This window comes from Musca vetustissima, unplaced genomic scaffold, assembly GCF_032173495.1.
Source record: "Musca vetustissima isolate MV318-11 ecotype Yass unplaced genomic scaffold, APGP_CSIRO_Mvet_v1 utg9363, whole genome shotgun sequence".
NCBI classification, from domain to species: Eukaryota; Metazoa; Arthropoda; class Insecta; order Diptera; family Muscidae; genus Musca; species Musca vetustissima.
In genome coordinates, this window is record NW_026875482.1 from 1 (window position 1) to 17715 (window position 17715).

The 17715-nt window shown below is 32.3% G+C and overlaps 1 protein-coding gene and 1 pseudogene across 1 annotated transcript; one reads left to right on the forward strand and one right to left on the reverse strand.

Annotated features, from left to right (window-relative positions):
* The first annotated feature begins 3 nt into the window (after nucleotides 1-3).
* Nucleotides 4-1762, forward strand: LOC133337978 (caspase-8-like; annotated as a pseudogene).
* An 11425-nt stretch (nucleotides 1763-13187) lies between these two features.
* Nucleotides 13188-17711, reverse strand: LOC133337977 (transmembrane protein 198-like). The gene is made up of 5 exons (XM_061546169.1): nucleotides 17675-17711; nucleotides 16933-17195; nucleotides 16707-16871; nucleotides 13669-13938; nucleotides 13188-13370 (listed from the first exon to the last, which is right to left on the reverse strand). The coding sequence occupies exons 1-5, from the start codon at nucleotides 17709-17711 to the stop codon at nucleotides 13188-13190; spliced, it is 918 nt and encodes a 305-aa protein (XP_061402153.1).
* Between the last annotated feature and the right edge of the window lie 4 nt (nucleotides 17712-17715).

Sequence of the window (17715 nt, forward strand, 5' to 3'; positions counted from 1 at the left end):
CATACCTGGCAAATGAGCATTATTGAGGCGCTGGCAATTATTCGAGCAAAAAAGGTATTACGAAAATTAGGGTTCGTTTGGAAGGAACTGCGTGATATCTATCTGCCACATTTACCCGAAATAAGTGTACACATACATCCGTTGCTAAAGGCCCTCTATAAGATTTGCGAACGTCTGTCCATTGCCCAGGCCGGTCGAATGGTAATGAAAATCAATGAAATGTATTTACGACACGAAGCACAAAGTTTACGTTTCTACGATTATAGCTATTTGGAGGTGTTTCTATTGTTTTGGATAACACGTGATGTCATTGCCATTGGCAATGATAGTTTGCAGGGGGCAGATGTATTGAATTTAATTGGCTATTTTAAAGTTAATGATTTGGAAACGATGAAAACCATTTTGGTTGAGACAATTAATCATAATACGGGCCGGAGGATGGCTAATGCGGTGGCAAGTGATTCAAACAGGAAATTCGTGGCGACATCTGTAACAACAACTGCTAATGTGTCAAATGGTGGTCGCCAAGATACTGATTCTAATCAGGATTCGGGTGCTGTAATGGATTCGCTTGATATGATTTCGGCAGAACAACAACCACAACAAGCAGTTTTGCCACAGGCAAATGGTGGTGGTGATGCTGTAACGGCGGACATTCATGCCGAATTTGATCATACCGAACGTTATGTCATACGTAAAAACCGGGCTGGATTTGTTTTGATTATCAATCAAAGTGAATTCTATCGGGATACCAATCCGGAAGTGAAGGTAAAATTTCTGTCTTCATTTTTTAAATTTTCGAAAAAAATAATGAGTTTTTTTTCATTTTTAGGATCTTCTTCCCAAAATCCCCTTTAGAAAACATCGTGCCGGAACGGATGTTGATCGTGATAAACTGCAAGAGCTTTTTTCATCATTTGGCTATACACCGGTGGTGTGCAATAATCTAACTCATGATGAAATGTTAAACACCATACGTGATACGGTAAAGAGATCCCTTATACGAGATTCCTTAATTGTCTGTATACTAACACATGGCATGGAAGGTGTGGTCTATGGTTGTAATAGTGTACCGGTTAGCATAAATTACATTAAGGCAATAATGGCCGACGAAACGCTGAAAGGGAAACCAAAGTTGTTAATAATACAAGCGTGTCAAAAGAATATAGCTCCCGTGGATACGGTAAGTCAGGGAGAAGGAAGAGTGTTATCCCTAATTATAATGTATGTTTTTGTAATTTTCTAGAGCATATCAAATTCGGAACATAATCCTCATCCCGATGACTATGCTGATATGTTGACAGCCATGTCTTCCATACCTGGTACGGAGGCCATACGCCACACAATGACGGGAAGTTGGTTTATAGAGTCATTGTGTAATCTAACCGCTAAATGGTGTGCACGGTGGGTACAATTTTTTTGAAGTTTTGGAGATCAATAATCTGAGTATATTAAAATCTGCTCAATATATACTTTATATCTGTTCCACAACTTACAAGAATGTGCAATTTTTTACTACCATAAAAAATTTCCCTTTATTATAAAATTAAAAATTAGTTAATACTTTCAGTTCGGAAACCGACTGTTTTTTATAAAAATTATGTTTTTTTTTTTTCTTTCCGTTTTTTTAGCAAACACATGTTGGACATTTTAACAAATGTGAACGCGGATGTGGCCAAAAGACGTGATGAAAATGAATATATGTTACCCATAATGAGTTCAACATTACGCAAAGATTTCTTTTTACCTCCACGGACTTGATGGAAACCAACATTGACCTAAATTATATGCCTTTATATTTTATATATTAATTATTTTCTGACGTTTTTTATTTTTGTAAATTGAGAAATTGTATATTTTTAAGATCAATTTAATTTGTTTAAATAAAGTGAATATTATTGCAATTTGATATGAAATTATCTTTTCAAGGCCTGGATATTTTAAAATTATTTTATATCAAAAAAATTAAAAAAAAAATTTTTTTCTAGGCGTAAATTTTTTAAATTGTAAAATCAATTTTAATATATCTACGCTTTAAAATGATAAATTTAAAAAAAATCTACGCCAAAAAAAAAAAAAAAAAAAACAAATAAATAAATTAAAAGATATAAGCCTTAAAAAATACATTTCAAAAAATCTATGTCTTGAAGAATTTTTTTTTTAAATATTTTTTTTAAAAAAATAGATAAACAAGGCTTGGTATAAAAAAAAAATCAATGTGTGGCTAAAAAACTTGTAGGGCGTGAATTGAAAAAATCAAGGTGAGGATTAAAAAAAAAGAAATTTTTAGAATTTGTGTAAAAAATCTTCAATCTTCGCCTTGAAGATTTGCGGGGCGGTATTTGCTCTCTCAGGAGACGATGGTTCCTTGCGGACTTGCCCTTCTTTCTATTCCGACCACTGGTGGATCCACTCAAAGCTTTAGCAGCAACCACTTCACCTTTGTCGCTAGGCGTAGAATCGGGCTTTGAGACAGAGCCCTCCACACGTTGATCACCCTTATGGATGAAATTTTGTGTCGCCGATTCCACTACTTCACTCGATTCAGTGGTCTCCTTGGAGATTTTTGATCGAGCAGTTAGTGAGGGAGATCCTCTCCATCTGGAGCTCACGATGGAAAGCGTGCGGATAGATTCTTTCGAACTTATTTACGAATCTCATCATGCCCTTGATGAGGTGAACCTCCCTTTCCGAAAGCAAATTCGCGTCTCGCCCCACGAATTTGCAAAGATACGAAACAGCATCAGATACTTCTCGGGTATTTCCAAACTTTGAGTCGCTGTCCGTTGCTGGAGTCTAGATAGATTTCCCATCGTCGGACATCGTCTCCATCGCAGATTGCCTCTGAAGTTTATTGTCGGCAAGTGCCGACACAGGACCTGTTTGAGTCAGACTTGAAGTCGGTCGGTCAACAAGGTCTACGCTTCCTTAGTTTAGGCTACAACAATCCCGTTGTGTAGACTTGGGATCACCGTGGTGTCCAGCTCATCATCAGTCAGGGTGAGATTTAGTAGCAGTTCCTCCGGAAGCGTATCCCCACATTGCTCTTCCGGCACAAGTCTGTCTAACTGGTCGAAGATTTCCCTGATCTTCTCCTCTAAACTATCGCGGATAGCGTTAAGGGTCCCGTGTAGTTCGTACCCTCCCAGAACTACAGTTCTGGCAGTCAGAGAATGATTTCCATTAGTCTTGACTTGCTCGTTTGCCAGTATAATTGCCGGTTCGGGTTTGAAATTGATGCGCTTGTAACACATACAGCTGCAGGTGCCAAAGCATCCACACATAGAACAGCCGGATCACAATCGCTTGATCTCGACGCCAAGTGGCATGTGATCACACCAACGATTCCCGCCGGTACTGCGTTATTAACTCCCTGCACCCTAACTTTATTCTTTTTACTCTTTTTTCCCATCGTAGTTTATCCACGGTCCACGAGGATCCGAAGATCCACAAGGTATTTGACGTATACGTTATTAAATTGGCATTTAAGATCGAATCAAATTCCGTAAATCTAAACGTACTTCTGCAATATGTTTTATTTATACCAACGGAAATGACAATTTAAATTATTTCAATTTAAATTCAATTTATTTGATATACAAGAATCTAGCCCAAAGAGCCAAGGGCGATTCAAAAAACAACGAAATATGTGATTTATTATTTATTCAAACCCCAAACCCCATAGGAAATTCGGTTTTATATATAATTTAAAAAAAAATAGGTACTTTTTTGAAGTCCTCTAAAAAACTGCCAACAATTTGAAAATAAAAATGCAACATTGTGTTTTTTTTTTTTGTTTTCGTTAAACTTTTATTTTCATTATTTATAATTTATTCATTTTTTATTTGGCATTATTTATTTATTTTTGTTATATATAATTTGTTCAAAATTTACAGTAATTTTTATTTTTAATATTTTTTTCTTTTTACATGTTATATATTTTTTAATTTTGTTTTACTTTCTGGCATCTAAACATGTTTAGTTTTTCATACATCTTATTTTTTCTTACTTGTATAGCTTGTCATTTTCTTAAATTAACAAAATTGTTATTGTTTTCATATATTTTATTTTTATTTTATATTACTAATTTTTATTCTATACATATTCATAATTTTATTTTAGAAGTTTCATAAAAAATAAAAATAAATACAACACAATAAAAATAATAAATAATTAATATAAATAAAAATAATTAAAATACTTACTTAATGAAATAATAAATGTGTAGTGAAAAGTTTGACATGTGACCTGGTTACTTTAAAATGTAAAAGTGCTTTTAGATTTACGAAATCCACTCAATGTAGCTTATACGTCAAATGCATAATCCACTGCATTTGAGAACATAGTTATAGGTGACGTATACGCTATGAAATTGACATTTGAAATCGAGTGGATTTAGTAGTCTAAACGCGCTATAAACCATGGTAAAATCAAGATCTATTAATAAGATCATCCAGGTAGACCAGCTGGATATCAGCTGCCTCTCAAGTTTGCTGTCAAAATCCATTATTGTGAATTGACTTTCACTATGATTTATTAATAGATCTTGGGTAAAATTATAACAATGTCGGGCTTAGCTGCCTAACTGATTACCATTTTTGTTCTCAAAGTGGCCTGATCTGTCAAAACAAATAAATTCCAATTGAATTGAAATATATTCAAATTTGATATGAAAACAGTTTATTATTAAGCTACGTTTAGATTTACGAAGTCCACTCGATCTCAAATGTCAATTCCATTGATTATACGTCAAATATAATCCACTGGATTTGTGAACAGCATTAACGTGACGCATACGTAATGTAATTGACATTTAAGATCGAGTTTATTTAGTAGTCTAAACGTAGCCTAACAGTTTTCATTTGGATGAAACAAATATTTCAACATTTCACCTATTATATTTGACAGAAGAAGCCACTTCCTACAGAATAGCTTTTTTGTTATTCACCGCATCATACTGTGTATTATTATACCATGCTGGTCACATTTCTAATTTAAAACATATCCTAAAAAATATGTAAATATTTTTTTATTTAAAAAATTCAATTATATATTTTTATTTTAGAATTTTATAGATTTATTATATATGTCTGTTGTCCTTTTTTTATTTTTTAAAAAAATATTTCTTTTTTTTTCTACACTGATTTTAATTTTTCTTTAAAATATTCCTTGTTTGCATCCTTTTTTTGTATCGAACATTTTTAATGTCAATGCTACCACAGTTTAAGGATTCAATGAACTAAAAATAATCCACTGGATGTTTTAACAGGATTAACGTGACGTATAAACTATGGAATTGACCATAGCTCAATAAATAGGTAGTCCATTTAGGGCAGCTGATGTCTCGATTAAGTGTCAAAGTGCGTAATTTATACTTGAATTCGATGTGCAATGTTGCCAACCATGTGAAATATTACAAGGAAAAATTTGACAGATCGTCGAGAGCAAAACAAAGATTTTTGTTGTGAAACATTCCCTTATTATTGTATCATGGAATTGACGTTTGAAATCGAAATAGATTTAGTAGTCTAAACGCGCTCTAACTTAAAGGTTGCATTATTTAGAATAATGCAATGTTTACATCAATGTTTATTTCTTTTAATTTTAATTGTTAGTTTGTTGAAATGTTAGCATTTGCCGTAGGGCACCTACTGTCAGGTTTTTTTTTATCGATATTATACGACCATGAATATTATAGTGGTTGCCTGCTGAATGGCAGGCATGGATGATCTCGCTATGAAATAAGCTGAATTAAGAGGGCAAACTATCATTCAAAATTAATCGTTTGTACCAAATTTGTACCCAGGAACACCAGCTGTATATCAGCTGACTCGAAAGTTTGCTGTCAAAAACCATTATTATGAATTGTGACTTCCATTATGAAAACATAAACAAATTTCAAAATTTGACAGTCGAATTATGAGAAATACTGCTAAGTTTTGCTAGATGGGTGACCTTATTAATAGATCATGGTTTTTACCAAGGTATATTTAATAAAGATTAACAAGTGACAATCATATGATTTTAATTTTTTTTCTTTATTGTTTATAAAGCAAATTTTCAATATTTCATTCCGGTTTCAAAAATTGTCTTTAAATTTATTTTTTTATAATAAAAATGGAATAAAACTAAAATTACAGATTCGGACGAAAAGGAAACCTAGTCTTAAATCAGTTTTAACCCTTTCGCTAATTTGGTCCAAATATTTTATGTCAAAATCTCCGGCGGAGGATACATACGCCTATGGACAGATTGTATACAGTCAACACAATTTCCTTGATTTAGTCTTTGGCCGGGGATTTAAACGGCATTTACATTATAAACTTTTACCGGGTTAACCTTCCTTCATGAGGATATATACCCACTGGTTTAACGTAATCCGGTACAATATAAACGTACAATTATGTCCCTTAAATTTACTTTAAGAAGGCGAAATTTGAAGCCACTTCTTCGCAAAAAATAGATTGTAATTTACATGTGGGAAACTTTTCAAAATTAATCGCAATTTTTTTAATTTTAATTTTTTTATTGACCTAGAACGGCATATTCATTAGAACTTTTTACCGGGTTAACCTACTTTATGAGGATTTATTTGACATACATATATGCAAAGGAATTGACAATTAAAACCCACTGGGTTAACGAAATCTGGTTAAATGTAAACGTACTATAAAACCGCCAACAACTCAAGAATACACAAATTCATTAACTATTCCTCAAAGAATAGTTCAAGAGAAAAATTATAAATAAATTAATAATGGTTTTTGTTTATTTTTGCCAAAAACTAATTGTCAGCATGACAATTAAATTTCTATAACAACAACCCACGAATACAAACATTATATTCCTCAAAGAATAGTTCTTGGCAAAAATGAAAAATAAATAGTTGTTTTTGTTTATTTTTGTCAAAAATTGTGGTTTTTGTAATAAATTTGTTGTTGTATCTGATGCATACACCTTATTAAATACATCTTGGTTTGTATACTGTTTTAAATTCCTTCAATTTATGGTAATTTTCCGAAATATGCAACATATGCCATACGCAGGTGTTAAAGGAGCCCATTTAAATGTATAAGGGTTCGCTAGTTTGAATTGTGGCATGACGTGTGTTTAACGGTAAGGGTTTAACTGATCGATTAATGGCTTGTGATCAGTGATGATTGCTATTTTTTTAATACATCTTTAATTTTTTATATATAAATAATTAGAAAAGATCACTCTATAATTTAAATTTATAAAAAAAATTAGAAATTTATGAATACAGTGTTAAAAATATTCTTCACTTTCCAATGAGCAAATTTATTATTTCTTTATTTTTTTAATTTTCCATTTTTATTTCATTTTTACTTATGTACAATTTATTTTTTAAAATTCTTTTTAGCATTTTATTTGTGGAAGAATTATTTTGTGTGTTTTATTTGTGTTGTTATATTTTCGTTTAAGTATTTTTGTTGTGTTTTAAATTCACTGGGACATTTTTTATTGTTATTTTTTTAATTTTATAATTATATTTCATTTTTATTTTTATTTAATCTTATACTCCTATTTAATTTTTTTTTCACTAAAAGCCTAAAAAATAAATGCAATCATATATATATATATATATATTTGTGTGTTTATAATAAATGCAATTACATTTCAAGAGAAACAAATAGAACATATAAATGCACATTATATTTGGAATGGTATCAAGTTTTTTTTTTTTTTTGTATACACTTTCTTTTCTCTATATAAATATAAAATACATATATAATTTTTTTCTGTTATTAAAAATTTACAATTAAAAATAAATAGTTTGAATTAAAAATCCGTTTTAAAAATACATTTAAATTTTGGTTTTATATAAAAATAAATGAATTTCTTTTTATTAACAAAAGTCTTTTATTTAAAAAAAGAATTAATATAAAAAATAAATAAATATTAATAATTAAAAAACCGTTTTTTAAATATAAAAAAAATTATATTTCGTTTTATGAATATTTTTTTAATTAACAGAAACAGAAAATTTTTAATTATAACAAACTTTACTAAATGAAACAAAATTAAAACAAAATTTTTAAATTATTTTTTAATAATTCCTTAATAATTATAAAAATTTTATAATTAAAAAAAACAAAATTTTTTCAATTATAAATACATTTAATATATGAAATAATTGTATTTTTTTCTCATATATAAAATATTTAATTTTTTTATTTTCAACATTTTTCTACCTGTTTTTTTAACATTCCTTTCTAAATTGTTCTTTTGTTAATTTTCTTCACAATTCTGTTTTCAAATTTTAATTTTGTTATTTTTTACTTTATTTTAAATTAAGTTTTCAATATTGTGTATTTTATTTAAACTATGCCACTTAGAAACATTTACATATACATATATATAAACAAAATTTAATTATAATCCCTGTGTTTTTTTATATAAATTAGGAATAGAATTTTCCGTTTTGTTTTTAAAATATATGGTGTGTTAGAAACTTATATACAGTTTGTCCGAAGAATATTTGTAGAGGAAAATAGAAATTTATGTATATTTTTTATTTTGACCAATAATTTATATTGGGCGCCATTTTATTAATTAATTGTCCATGGGGGGTTCAATGTGATTTTTTTATTTCAAATTGGTGTGATCGTTTGGAAGAACCAAAGAATTATTTTTTTCAAGTTGGGCGCCATTTTCAGAACATTGACCACTAATTTATTTTGGGCGCCTTTTTATACCCTTCACCACACTGTGGTACAGGGTATTATGTCTTTGTGCATATGTTTGTAACAGGCAAAAATAATCGAGATAGACCCATGGTTCGTTTTAAGAATATGCATAGAATCACATTCTGAGTAGATTTACGCATGTCCGTCTGTCCGTCCGTCCGTCTGTCCGTCCATGTATTTTTGTGAACAAAGTACAGGTCGCATTTATGATCCGATTTGGATGAAATTTGGCACAGATTACTTAATTGGCCCAAGGACGAACCCTATTGAAATTGGAGAAAATCGGTCCACGTATAGGCATAGCTCCCATATAAGGGTACCCCCAAATTTTCGGTATTTTGAGGTTCTTGAGCGCGTTTTTTAATTGAATTCGCTGAAATTTGGTACTTTGGGTTCTTATTGGGTAGCAAATCTCCCTACCAAAAATTATAAATATAGGTCCATTTTTTCGGATAGCCCCCATATAAGGGTACCCCCAATTTTCGGTATTTTCAGGTTCTTGAGCGCGTTTTTTAACTGAATTCGCTGAAATTTGGTACTTTGAATTCTTATTGGGTAGCAAATCTCCCTAACAAAAATTATAAATAAAGGTCTATTTTTTCGGATAGCCCCCATATAAGAGTACCCCCAATTTTCGGTATTTTGGGGGTTTTGATCTCATTTTTCGACCGAATTCGCTGAAATTTGGTACTTTGAGTTCTTATTGGGTAGCAAATCTCCCTACCAAAAATTATAAATAAAGGTCAATTTTTTCGGAGAGCCCCCATATAAGGGTACCCCCAATATTCGGTATTTTCGGGTTCTTGGGCACGTTTTATAACGGAATTCTCTGAAATTTTGTACATTGGGTTCTTATTGGGTACCAAATTACTCCACTAAACATTATAAATATAGGTCCAGTTTTTCTGGTAGCCCCCATATAACGGTACCCCCAAATTTTTGGTATTTTGGGGGTTCTGATCGTATTTTTCGACCGAATTGACTGTAATTTAGTTAGTCGAGTTCTTATTAGGTAGCAAATCTCTCCACTATATGTAAGGGTACCCCTCAATTTTCGTATTTTGAGGTTCTTGAACCAAATTCTTTTTATACCCTTCACCACACTGTGGTACAGGGTATTATGTCTTATGCATATGTTTGTAACAGGCAAAAGGAAACGACATACACACTTTTGAGAATATGCATATGCGATTTAAGCACGAAATTTGGCACAGCGTAACAAATTAGGCCTAGAATGATGTGTGTTAAGTTTCCTGAAAATTGGTTCAGATTTATATATAGCTCCCATATATATTTTCGTCCGATTAAATGTAAATTGTGCACCAAAGTCCCTATATATCTTTCGATTTGCACGAAATTTGGCACAGCGTAATGAATTATCTCTAGAATGATGTGTGTTAAGTTTCCTGAAAATCGGTTCAGATTTAATTATATATCTTATATATATTTTCGTCCGATTTAAGGTAAAGTGTGCACAAAAGTCCCTATATATCTCTCGATTTGCACTAAATTTGGCTCAGCGTAATGAATTGGGTCTAGATGTGTGCTAAGTTTCCTGAAATCGGTTCAGATTTAGATACAGCTTCTATATCTGACCAAATGAACAATTTAGTATCGGCTGCAGAATGACGTGTTTATGGTTCCAAATTCATTTTACTGATCCGTTAAAAATGCGACGTCTGTTAGGATTCATCTGTTGAATATACTCAAAGTGGTGAAGGGTATCATAAAGTCGGCCCCGTCCGACTTTACTACTTTCCTTACTGGTTATAAATGAATAATCTACTAGGGAGAGTCTTCTATAGAGAAATGTGGAGTCATATTTTTATCATTTCCAAGGACAGATCATTTCCGCAGGACAAAATAAGATGTTTCTTTTTTCAAGTTGGGCGCCATTTTACACTCGAATATTTTTAATAGAAAATTTTTTTAATATATTATATTATGACCAATAACTTATATTGGGCGCCATTTTATAAATTAATTGTCTGGGGGGGGATTCAATGTTTTTTTTTTTTTTCATTTCAAAAAGGTGTGATCGTTTTGGAAGAACAAACGAATTATTTTTTTCAAGTTGGGCGGCATTTTCAGAACATTGACCGCTAATTTATGTTCACATACAGGGAAAAAATTGAAGTATTTAATATTATAAAATGACGCTCAACGAGTTTGAAAATTTTCTTTAGATTTGAAGCAAACCTGTGGTTCGTACAGCTGAAAAAGAACAGTAATGCACCGGAATAAATATTTTTTTTACTCCTGCACAAATAACAATTATTATTATTATTTCAATGGTTAAAATGGCGCCCAACGTAATTGGATCTTTTCTTTAGATCTGCAAAACTGTGGTCTGAAGAGCTAAAAAAAACTGCAGAATACCCTTCAGAGGGGAGAAAATTTGACTTGTATAAAAAAATATTTGCAATTTAGTTTTATAAAATGGCGCCCAACGTGATTGGATCTTTTCTTTAGATCTGCAAGCAAAACTGTGGTCTGAAGAACAAAAAAAAAAAAAAAATGCTGAACACCCTTCAGAGAGGAAAAAATGGTAAAGAAAATTCGAAAAATATTATTTAATAAAATGGCGCCCAACATGATTGGATTTTGACTGTGATCTTATGAGTTAAAATAATAGCTGAATATGCTCCTGACTAGCATCTGACCATCGATCTTGAATAGTTCGGCTGGTAATCTATCGACCCCATGCTGTTTCTCTAGCCTATTAATGATGACTCTATACCGTCATCTCATTTTGTTTCTGGGGTATCTTCTTCACTATTTGATACCAGAAGCTTTTCAAAATGCTCCTTCCAGATCATTAATACGCTATCTGTATCTGATACCAGCTTTTCATCTTCATCTCTATAGGAGGATGTACCTGCACCAAAGCCTACGATTTGGTGTTTTACTCCATTGTTAGAATTTCCTGACATCATTCTGACTTCTGTATATCTCGATTTCCTCACGATCACGTTTTTTTTTTGTTCTAAAAATCCCCTATAACTAAAAAATTTAAAGTGGCGCCCAACATACTTTCTTTAGAATTGAAAAATAAACTATGGCCAGGAGAAAGACAGTAAACCCTCTAAAGCCTATAGATACGATAAAAAGTCCATTTGAGCTACACTAAAGAACGGAAATTCGAAAACCCTTTAATTAAAAAAATGGCGCCCAACGTAAAATGATCATTTTTAATATACGATAAAATTGCCATTGAGCTTCAGAGCTAAATTACACCGAAAAAACTTTGGGTGAATGAGGAAATGATAATATGGGCTCAGTACATAGAAATAAAAAATGTCATAAAATGGCGCCCAACGTGAAAACCATTTTTTGTGTTATTTCGACAAAAATATACCTTTAAGCTTCACTTTGGAACTAAAATTCGGAAATCTCTCAGTTTATAAAATGGCACCCAACGTAAAAAATTTTTTTGGTTTTTTGGACTCACTACATAGAAAAAATTAATACAAAAATGGCGCCCAACGTGAAAAATATTTTTTTGTGTTTAGATGTGACAAAAAAGTACCTTTGAGCTTCACTATAGAACTAAAATTCGGAAATCTCACAGTTTATAAAATGGCGCCCAACGTGTTATGATCACGTTTTTTTTTACGTTATAAAAGGGCCATTGAGCTTCAGAGCTAAATTGCATAATAGCTTGTAGGGAATGTGTTAATGATAATTTGGACACGCTATATAGAAAAAAATAATATAAATTTTTATTAAAATGGCGCCCAACATGACAACTTTTTTGTTAGGTTCAGACATGACAAAAAATACCTTTGATCTTCACTATAGAACTAAAATTGGGAAAAACTCGCCGATTTATAAAATGGCGCCCAACGTGAAAAAAATGTTTTTTTTTTTTTTTTTTGGAAAATTTTAATAGAATTTTTCTTTTTTCATGACAAACTGTATTGGTTTTGTTTTTTTTTCTTTTTGTTTTAAAAACATATAGTAAACATAAATTAGTTTTTTATTATTTTTCTTTTTAATTTAAAAAATAGTAAATAAAATAATATAACTAAATTAGTAATAAATAGTGCTTAAAAAGCATAATCACTTTTTTGGTATTATTTTTTATAAACTAGGAGAAAAAAAATTATATTTCTTTTGTTGGTTTTGTTGTTTGTAACTTTTAGGTTATGTGTGTTTTTGTTTTGGAACCATTAAAAACCTGTAAGGATATCATTTTTCTTTTTTTTAACTTTACTTAAAGTGCTCTCAATTAATATTTTTTTGTTTCGTCCAAGTTTCTCAATTTTTTATTTTGTTTTTGGGAAACCATTTAAAGCTTAAAAAGTTCTTTAAGACGCAACTGTCAAATGTGTTTTTTTTTTTTGTTTTTAAAAATATTTAATGGCAACTCTGTGCCCATTCTATACATTATTCTTACTCTTCTCCTTCTTTGTCTCATCTTCTTCCTCTTCTTTATCATCATTTTATCACGCTTTACATATAATTATATACCGTTTGTTATGCTATATCACGCACAATCTCGATTTTGTCAAACATATCCGAGTCGGGTGGTATTGTCGTAAAATGTGTCCGATCACTGCGAAAGGTATTCCGTTCATTGGAACTGGTTTTGAGAGAACGTTCTGAGGGTGTTTCGGTGCCGCTTAGCTGAATGCGTTTTTGCAGTGCTGATACGAAATTCTGGAAAAGGGAAAATAAGCAATTAAAAAAAAATCGGAAATTTTTTCAAAGCAAAAATCAGATGCTGAAGTTGTTTTTAAAAGAGAGTGAAGGAACACACATCTCTTAGGGTCTCTCAGAAAGAAAAACAGGATGAGAAGAGAGAGACAACATTTTACTATATGTCTCTCTGATACACACTCTCATTCTATGTATTCTCTTTAGTTTGATACTAAAACAGTTCGTCTCAGTTTTCTCTCTCTCTCTCTCTCTCTCAATTACCCCAAACTCCAGCTTTTCCAACTTCATTTTAACTCACCTGCGATATAATATCACCCCGTGCCGTGCGCACCTGATATAGATAACGGAATTTTCGCTGCCTCGCCTCTTCGCGGGTTTCACGCGGTCGCGATTGCATGCGCGCCAGCTGTTGATGTCTCTTCTGAAAGACCCGTTTACGATGATCGATACCCCAGGCGGTAATAAAAGTCTGTATCATTAGGCCAATAATTATGCTAATGGGCCAGGCAAAGATCAAAATGCCACCATAGCAGGCGGGTGGATTTGGATGCGGTTTCATATTGAAGAGCTGGAAAACAAAATAAGGAAGAGAAAAATTAATTAAAATAAATAATAAAAAATATGGCGCCCAACATGACAAAATGGCAACCAGAATGAAAAAACATTTTTTTTGTATTTAGACTAAAAGGTACCTTTGAGCTTCACTGTAGAACTAAAATTTGGGAAACACAACTTTATAAAATGGCGCCCAATGTGAAAACATTTTTTTGTGCTTAGATACGACAAAAATGTAACTATAACCTTTAAGAAATTAAGAAAGAATATTAAATAATAATTGAATCACAAATAAAAAGAAAATGGCGCCCAACCCCTCATGTTATAAAATGGTGCCCAACATGGAAAATCATTTTTTTGTGTGTTTAGATACGAAAAAAATTTACCATTAAGCTTCACTATAGAAATAAAATTCGGAAAGTTCTCAAATAATAAAATGGCGCCCAACGTTTTATGTTCATTTCTAAAAAAAACCCTAAAAAGTGAGCTTCAAAGTTAACTCTGAACAACTTCTTGAGAGTGAGGAAACGATAATTTGGATTCACTGCATAGAAACAAAAAAAAAAAATGTAATAAAATGGCGCCCAACGTGAAAACCATTTTTATTGTGCTAAGATACGACAAAAAGTATCTTTGAGCTTTACTAAACTAACTAAAATTCGGAATATCCTCATTTTATAAAATGGCACCCAACATGTTTTTTTATTTTGGAAAATTTGTATCTCTCTTTTTTTTCATGACAAACCGTATTTGAAAGAAGATTTTTTATTTAAATAATTGAATCACAAATAAATATAAAATGGCGCCCAACATGACAAAATCTCCAAAAGCAGTCTTTTGGTTAACGAGGAAAAGATCTTGTGGGCTTTGGCTGTAGAAAAAATCCTAAAAAATCGATTTTTTAAATGGCGCCCAACATTTCAAAAAAAACTGTATTATGCCTATAAGAATAAAAGTTCGAATAAAATCGAAATGGCGCCCAACATAACAGAAACGTTCCTTAGATACGAGGAAAAAATATAGTTGACCTTTATAGCTCAAATGGCGCCCAACATAAAATACTTAAAAAAAGATAACGGGATGAGCTTGCCTAAAGAAATAAAAACCCAAAAAACCTCGATTTTCAAAATGGCGCCCAAAGGAAAAGATTTCGTGGAATTCATAAAATGGTGATGGTTATTTGGATCTGAAATAAATCAAGAGATTCAGGAGAGTTATAAAAAACCCCTGTAAAGCATTTAGGGGACGAGGAAAAATCACATGGGCTTTTCAAATGATATAAAAAATTGGAAAACTTAGGCTTAGTTAAAAAATATAAAATGGCGCCCAACATAACGAGATTATTAGTTTTTTTTTTAACTATTTAAAGTCTTTAGATACAAAAATATCTATAGAACTTCGATGTGGAAATTGAAATATTAAAAAAGTCATCATTTCAAAAAAATGGCGCCCAACATGATATGTTCATTATTTGGATCTGAAATAAATCTCTGGTCAGGAGAGTTATAAAAAAAGCCCTCTAAAGCCTTTAGGTAACGAGGAAAAATCACATGAGCTTTTCTATATTAAAAAAATCGGAAACCATAGGCTTAGATTCTAAAAAAAGTGGCGGCCAATATAATAAAGTTATTAGTTTTTTTAATAGCCTTTAGATAGGAAAAAAGTCCTATTGAGCTTTTGGATCTGAAATAAATCTCTGGCCAGGAGAGTTATAAAATAACTCTGTAAAGCTTTTGGGGAACGAGGAAAAAAATCGCGTGGGTTTTTCTATAATAAAAAATCGGAAACCCTCGGCTTAGATTCCAAAATAGTGGCGCCCAACACTTTTTTTGGAATCAAAGACGAGGGTTTCCGATTTGTTTTTTTTATAGTCTTAAGATAGGAAAAAAGTCCTACTGAGTTTCGATATGGATACTGAAATCTTAAAAAAATCATAATTTCTAAAAAATTACGCCCAACATGCTATTTATAAGAAAATGAGACTTTGAGAGTTAAAATAGGAAAAAGCCCTATTGAGTTTCGATATGGCGAGGCAGAATTTTAGGCTTGGATTTTTTAAGAATATTTATCCTATACCAAGCGGGATTTTTGGCTTGGATTTTCAAAGATTTTACGCTTCGATTTTATAAGATTATTTGTCCTAGGCCAAGCGGAATTTTAGCCGAGGATTTTTAAAGAATATTTGTCCCAGACAAAGGCGTGGATTTTTAAAGAATATTTCTGCCAGATAAAGTGGAGTTTTTAAAGAATTTTTGTCTTTTTTTTAATTTTGTGAGATTTTTGGTCTGGATTCTGGATTTTTAAAGCATATTTGTACCAGACGAAGCGGGACTTTAGGCGTCGATTTTTAAAGGATATTTCTTTCAGGCGAAGCAGGATTTTAGGCGTTGATTTTAAAGAATATTTGCTCCAGGTCAAATGGGGTTTTTAAAGCATATTTGTCCCAGACCAATCAGTATTTTAGGCGTGGATTTTTAAAGAATATTTGTACCTGGCCAAGAGGGAATTTTTGGCGTAGATTTTTAAAGAATATTTGCCCTAGACCCAGCCGGATTTTGGCGTGGATTTTTAAAGAATATTTTCTCCAGGCCAAGCAGGATTTTAGCCGAGGATTTTTAAAGAATATTTGTCCCAGACCAAGCAGCATTTTATGATTGTATTTTTAAAGAATTTTTGTCCCAGGACAGGTGGGACTATTAAAGACAATTCTTCCGACGTCAAATTTCTCAGAGACTTTTAGAGCCTCAGGACTATACGTTTTTTTTTTCTTCTATTACTTACCCATGTGGTCAATTGCAGACCATGCAAAAAGAAATCCACCGAACATATGATCATTGCCGAACCCACCACACTGGTCGTTAAGATTGTCACATATTTTGCACTGCACAATGTTAGAACTGAACAAATAATGGCACCGCCGATTAAGGCCACAGCTATTTCGATTTGCTGTAAAAGAAAGACACATCGATTAACTTCTTTAGTTTCAAAATCTCCGACCAAAACTTACCCCAAATTCATTATCCGGCATTGTGGCAACGCACACCGCCATGGCAGCACCGGCCAATATCACTCCGGCAAAGGCCGATATAAAAAATGTTGCCACCGGATATGTGGAACCGAGTACAGCACCCACCAAACCGCCGACAAGAGAAGAGGCAGCATCGGCCGGTTCACCTAAATAGCCGGTGATGTAGATACGCATCATGGCCACAGCTTTAATGCCAATAAAGGCTCCGGTTAGAAAGCCAACGGCACGCAGGCAGCGGTAACCTAAAGGGGGAAAGAGGGAAAAACAATGAAAGGAAATTAGAAAAAATATTTAGAAGACATAGATCGCGGTCTGAGAGGATTTTTGGGGTCAGCTGGACTTTAACACAGTTTCCAAGTAGGAAGTTCGGGGAGATTCTATTTTTACTAATATGAATCCTTTTTTTACTTTTCCATACACAGATTTTTTTCTCCAATCCCTTTTTTATTTCTTTTTTTGTGTGTGATACCCAAGTGATGTGTCACCGAACGACCTTCAGGCATTTTGTGGTTGTTGTTTATGCAGCATAGCTCTTGAAATGTTGTTGTAAAATAGGTGAACTTTATGCACACACTTCTGGGGGTATTTGGCAAATTACGTTTTTTGTGGTGGTTGGGCGCCACTCACAAACATGCAGGCGTTTGGCAGTGTGTATGAGCTTCAGATTTATGATTTTTCTGTTCAGGGTGTGTGGAGAGGCTTATAAATTTCTTGTACTTACCAAGCAGCACAAAGACTATGCCAAAAACCGCACACATTGAC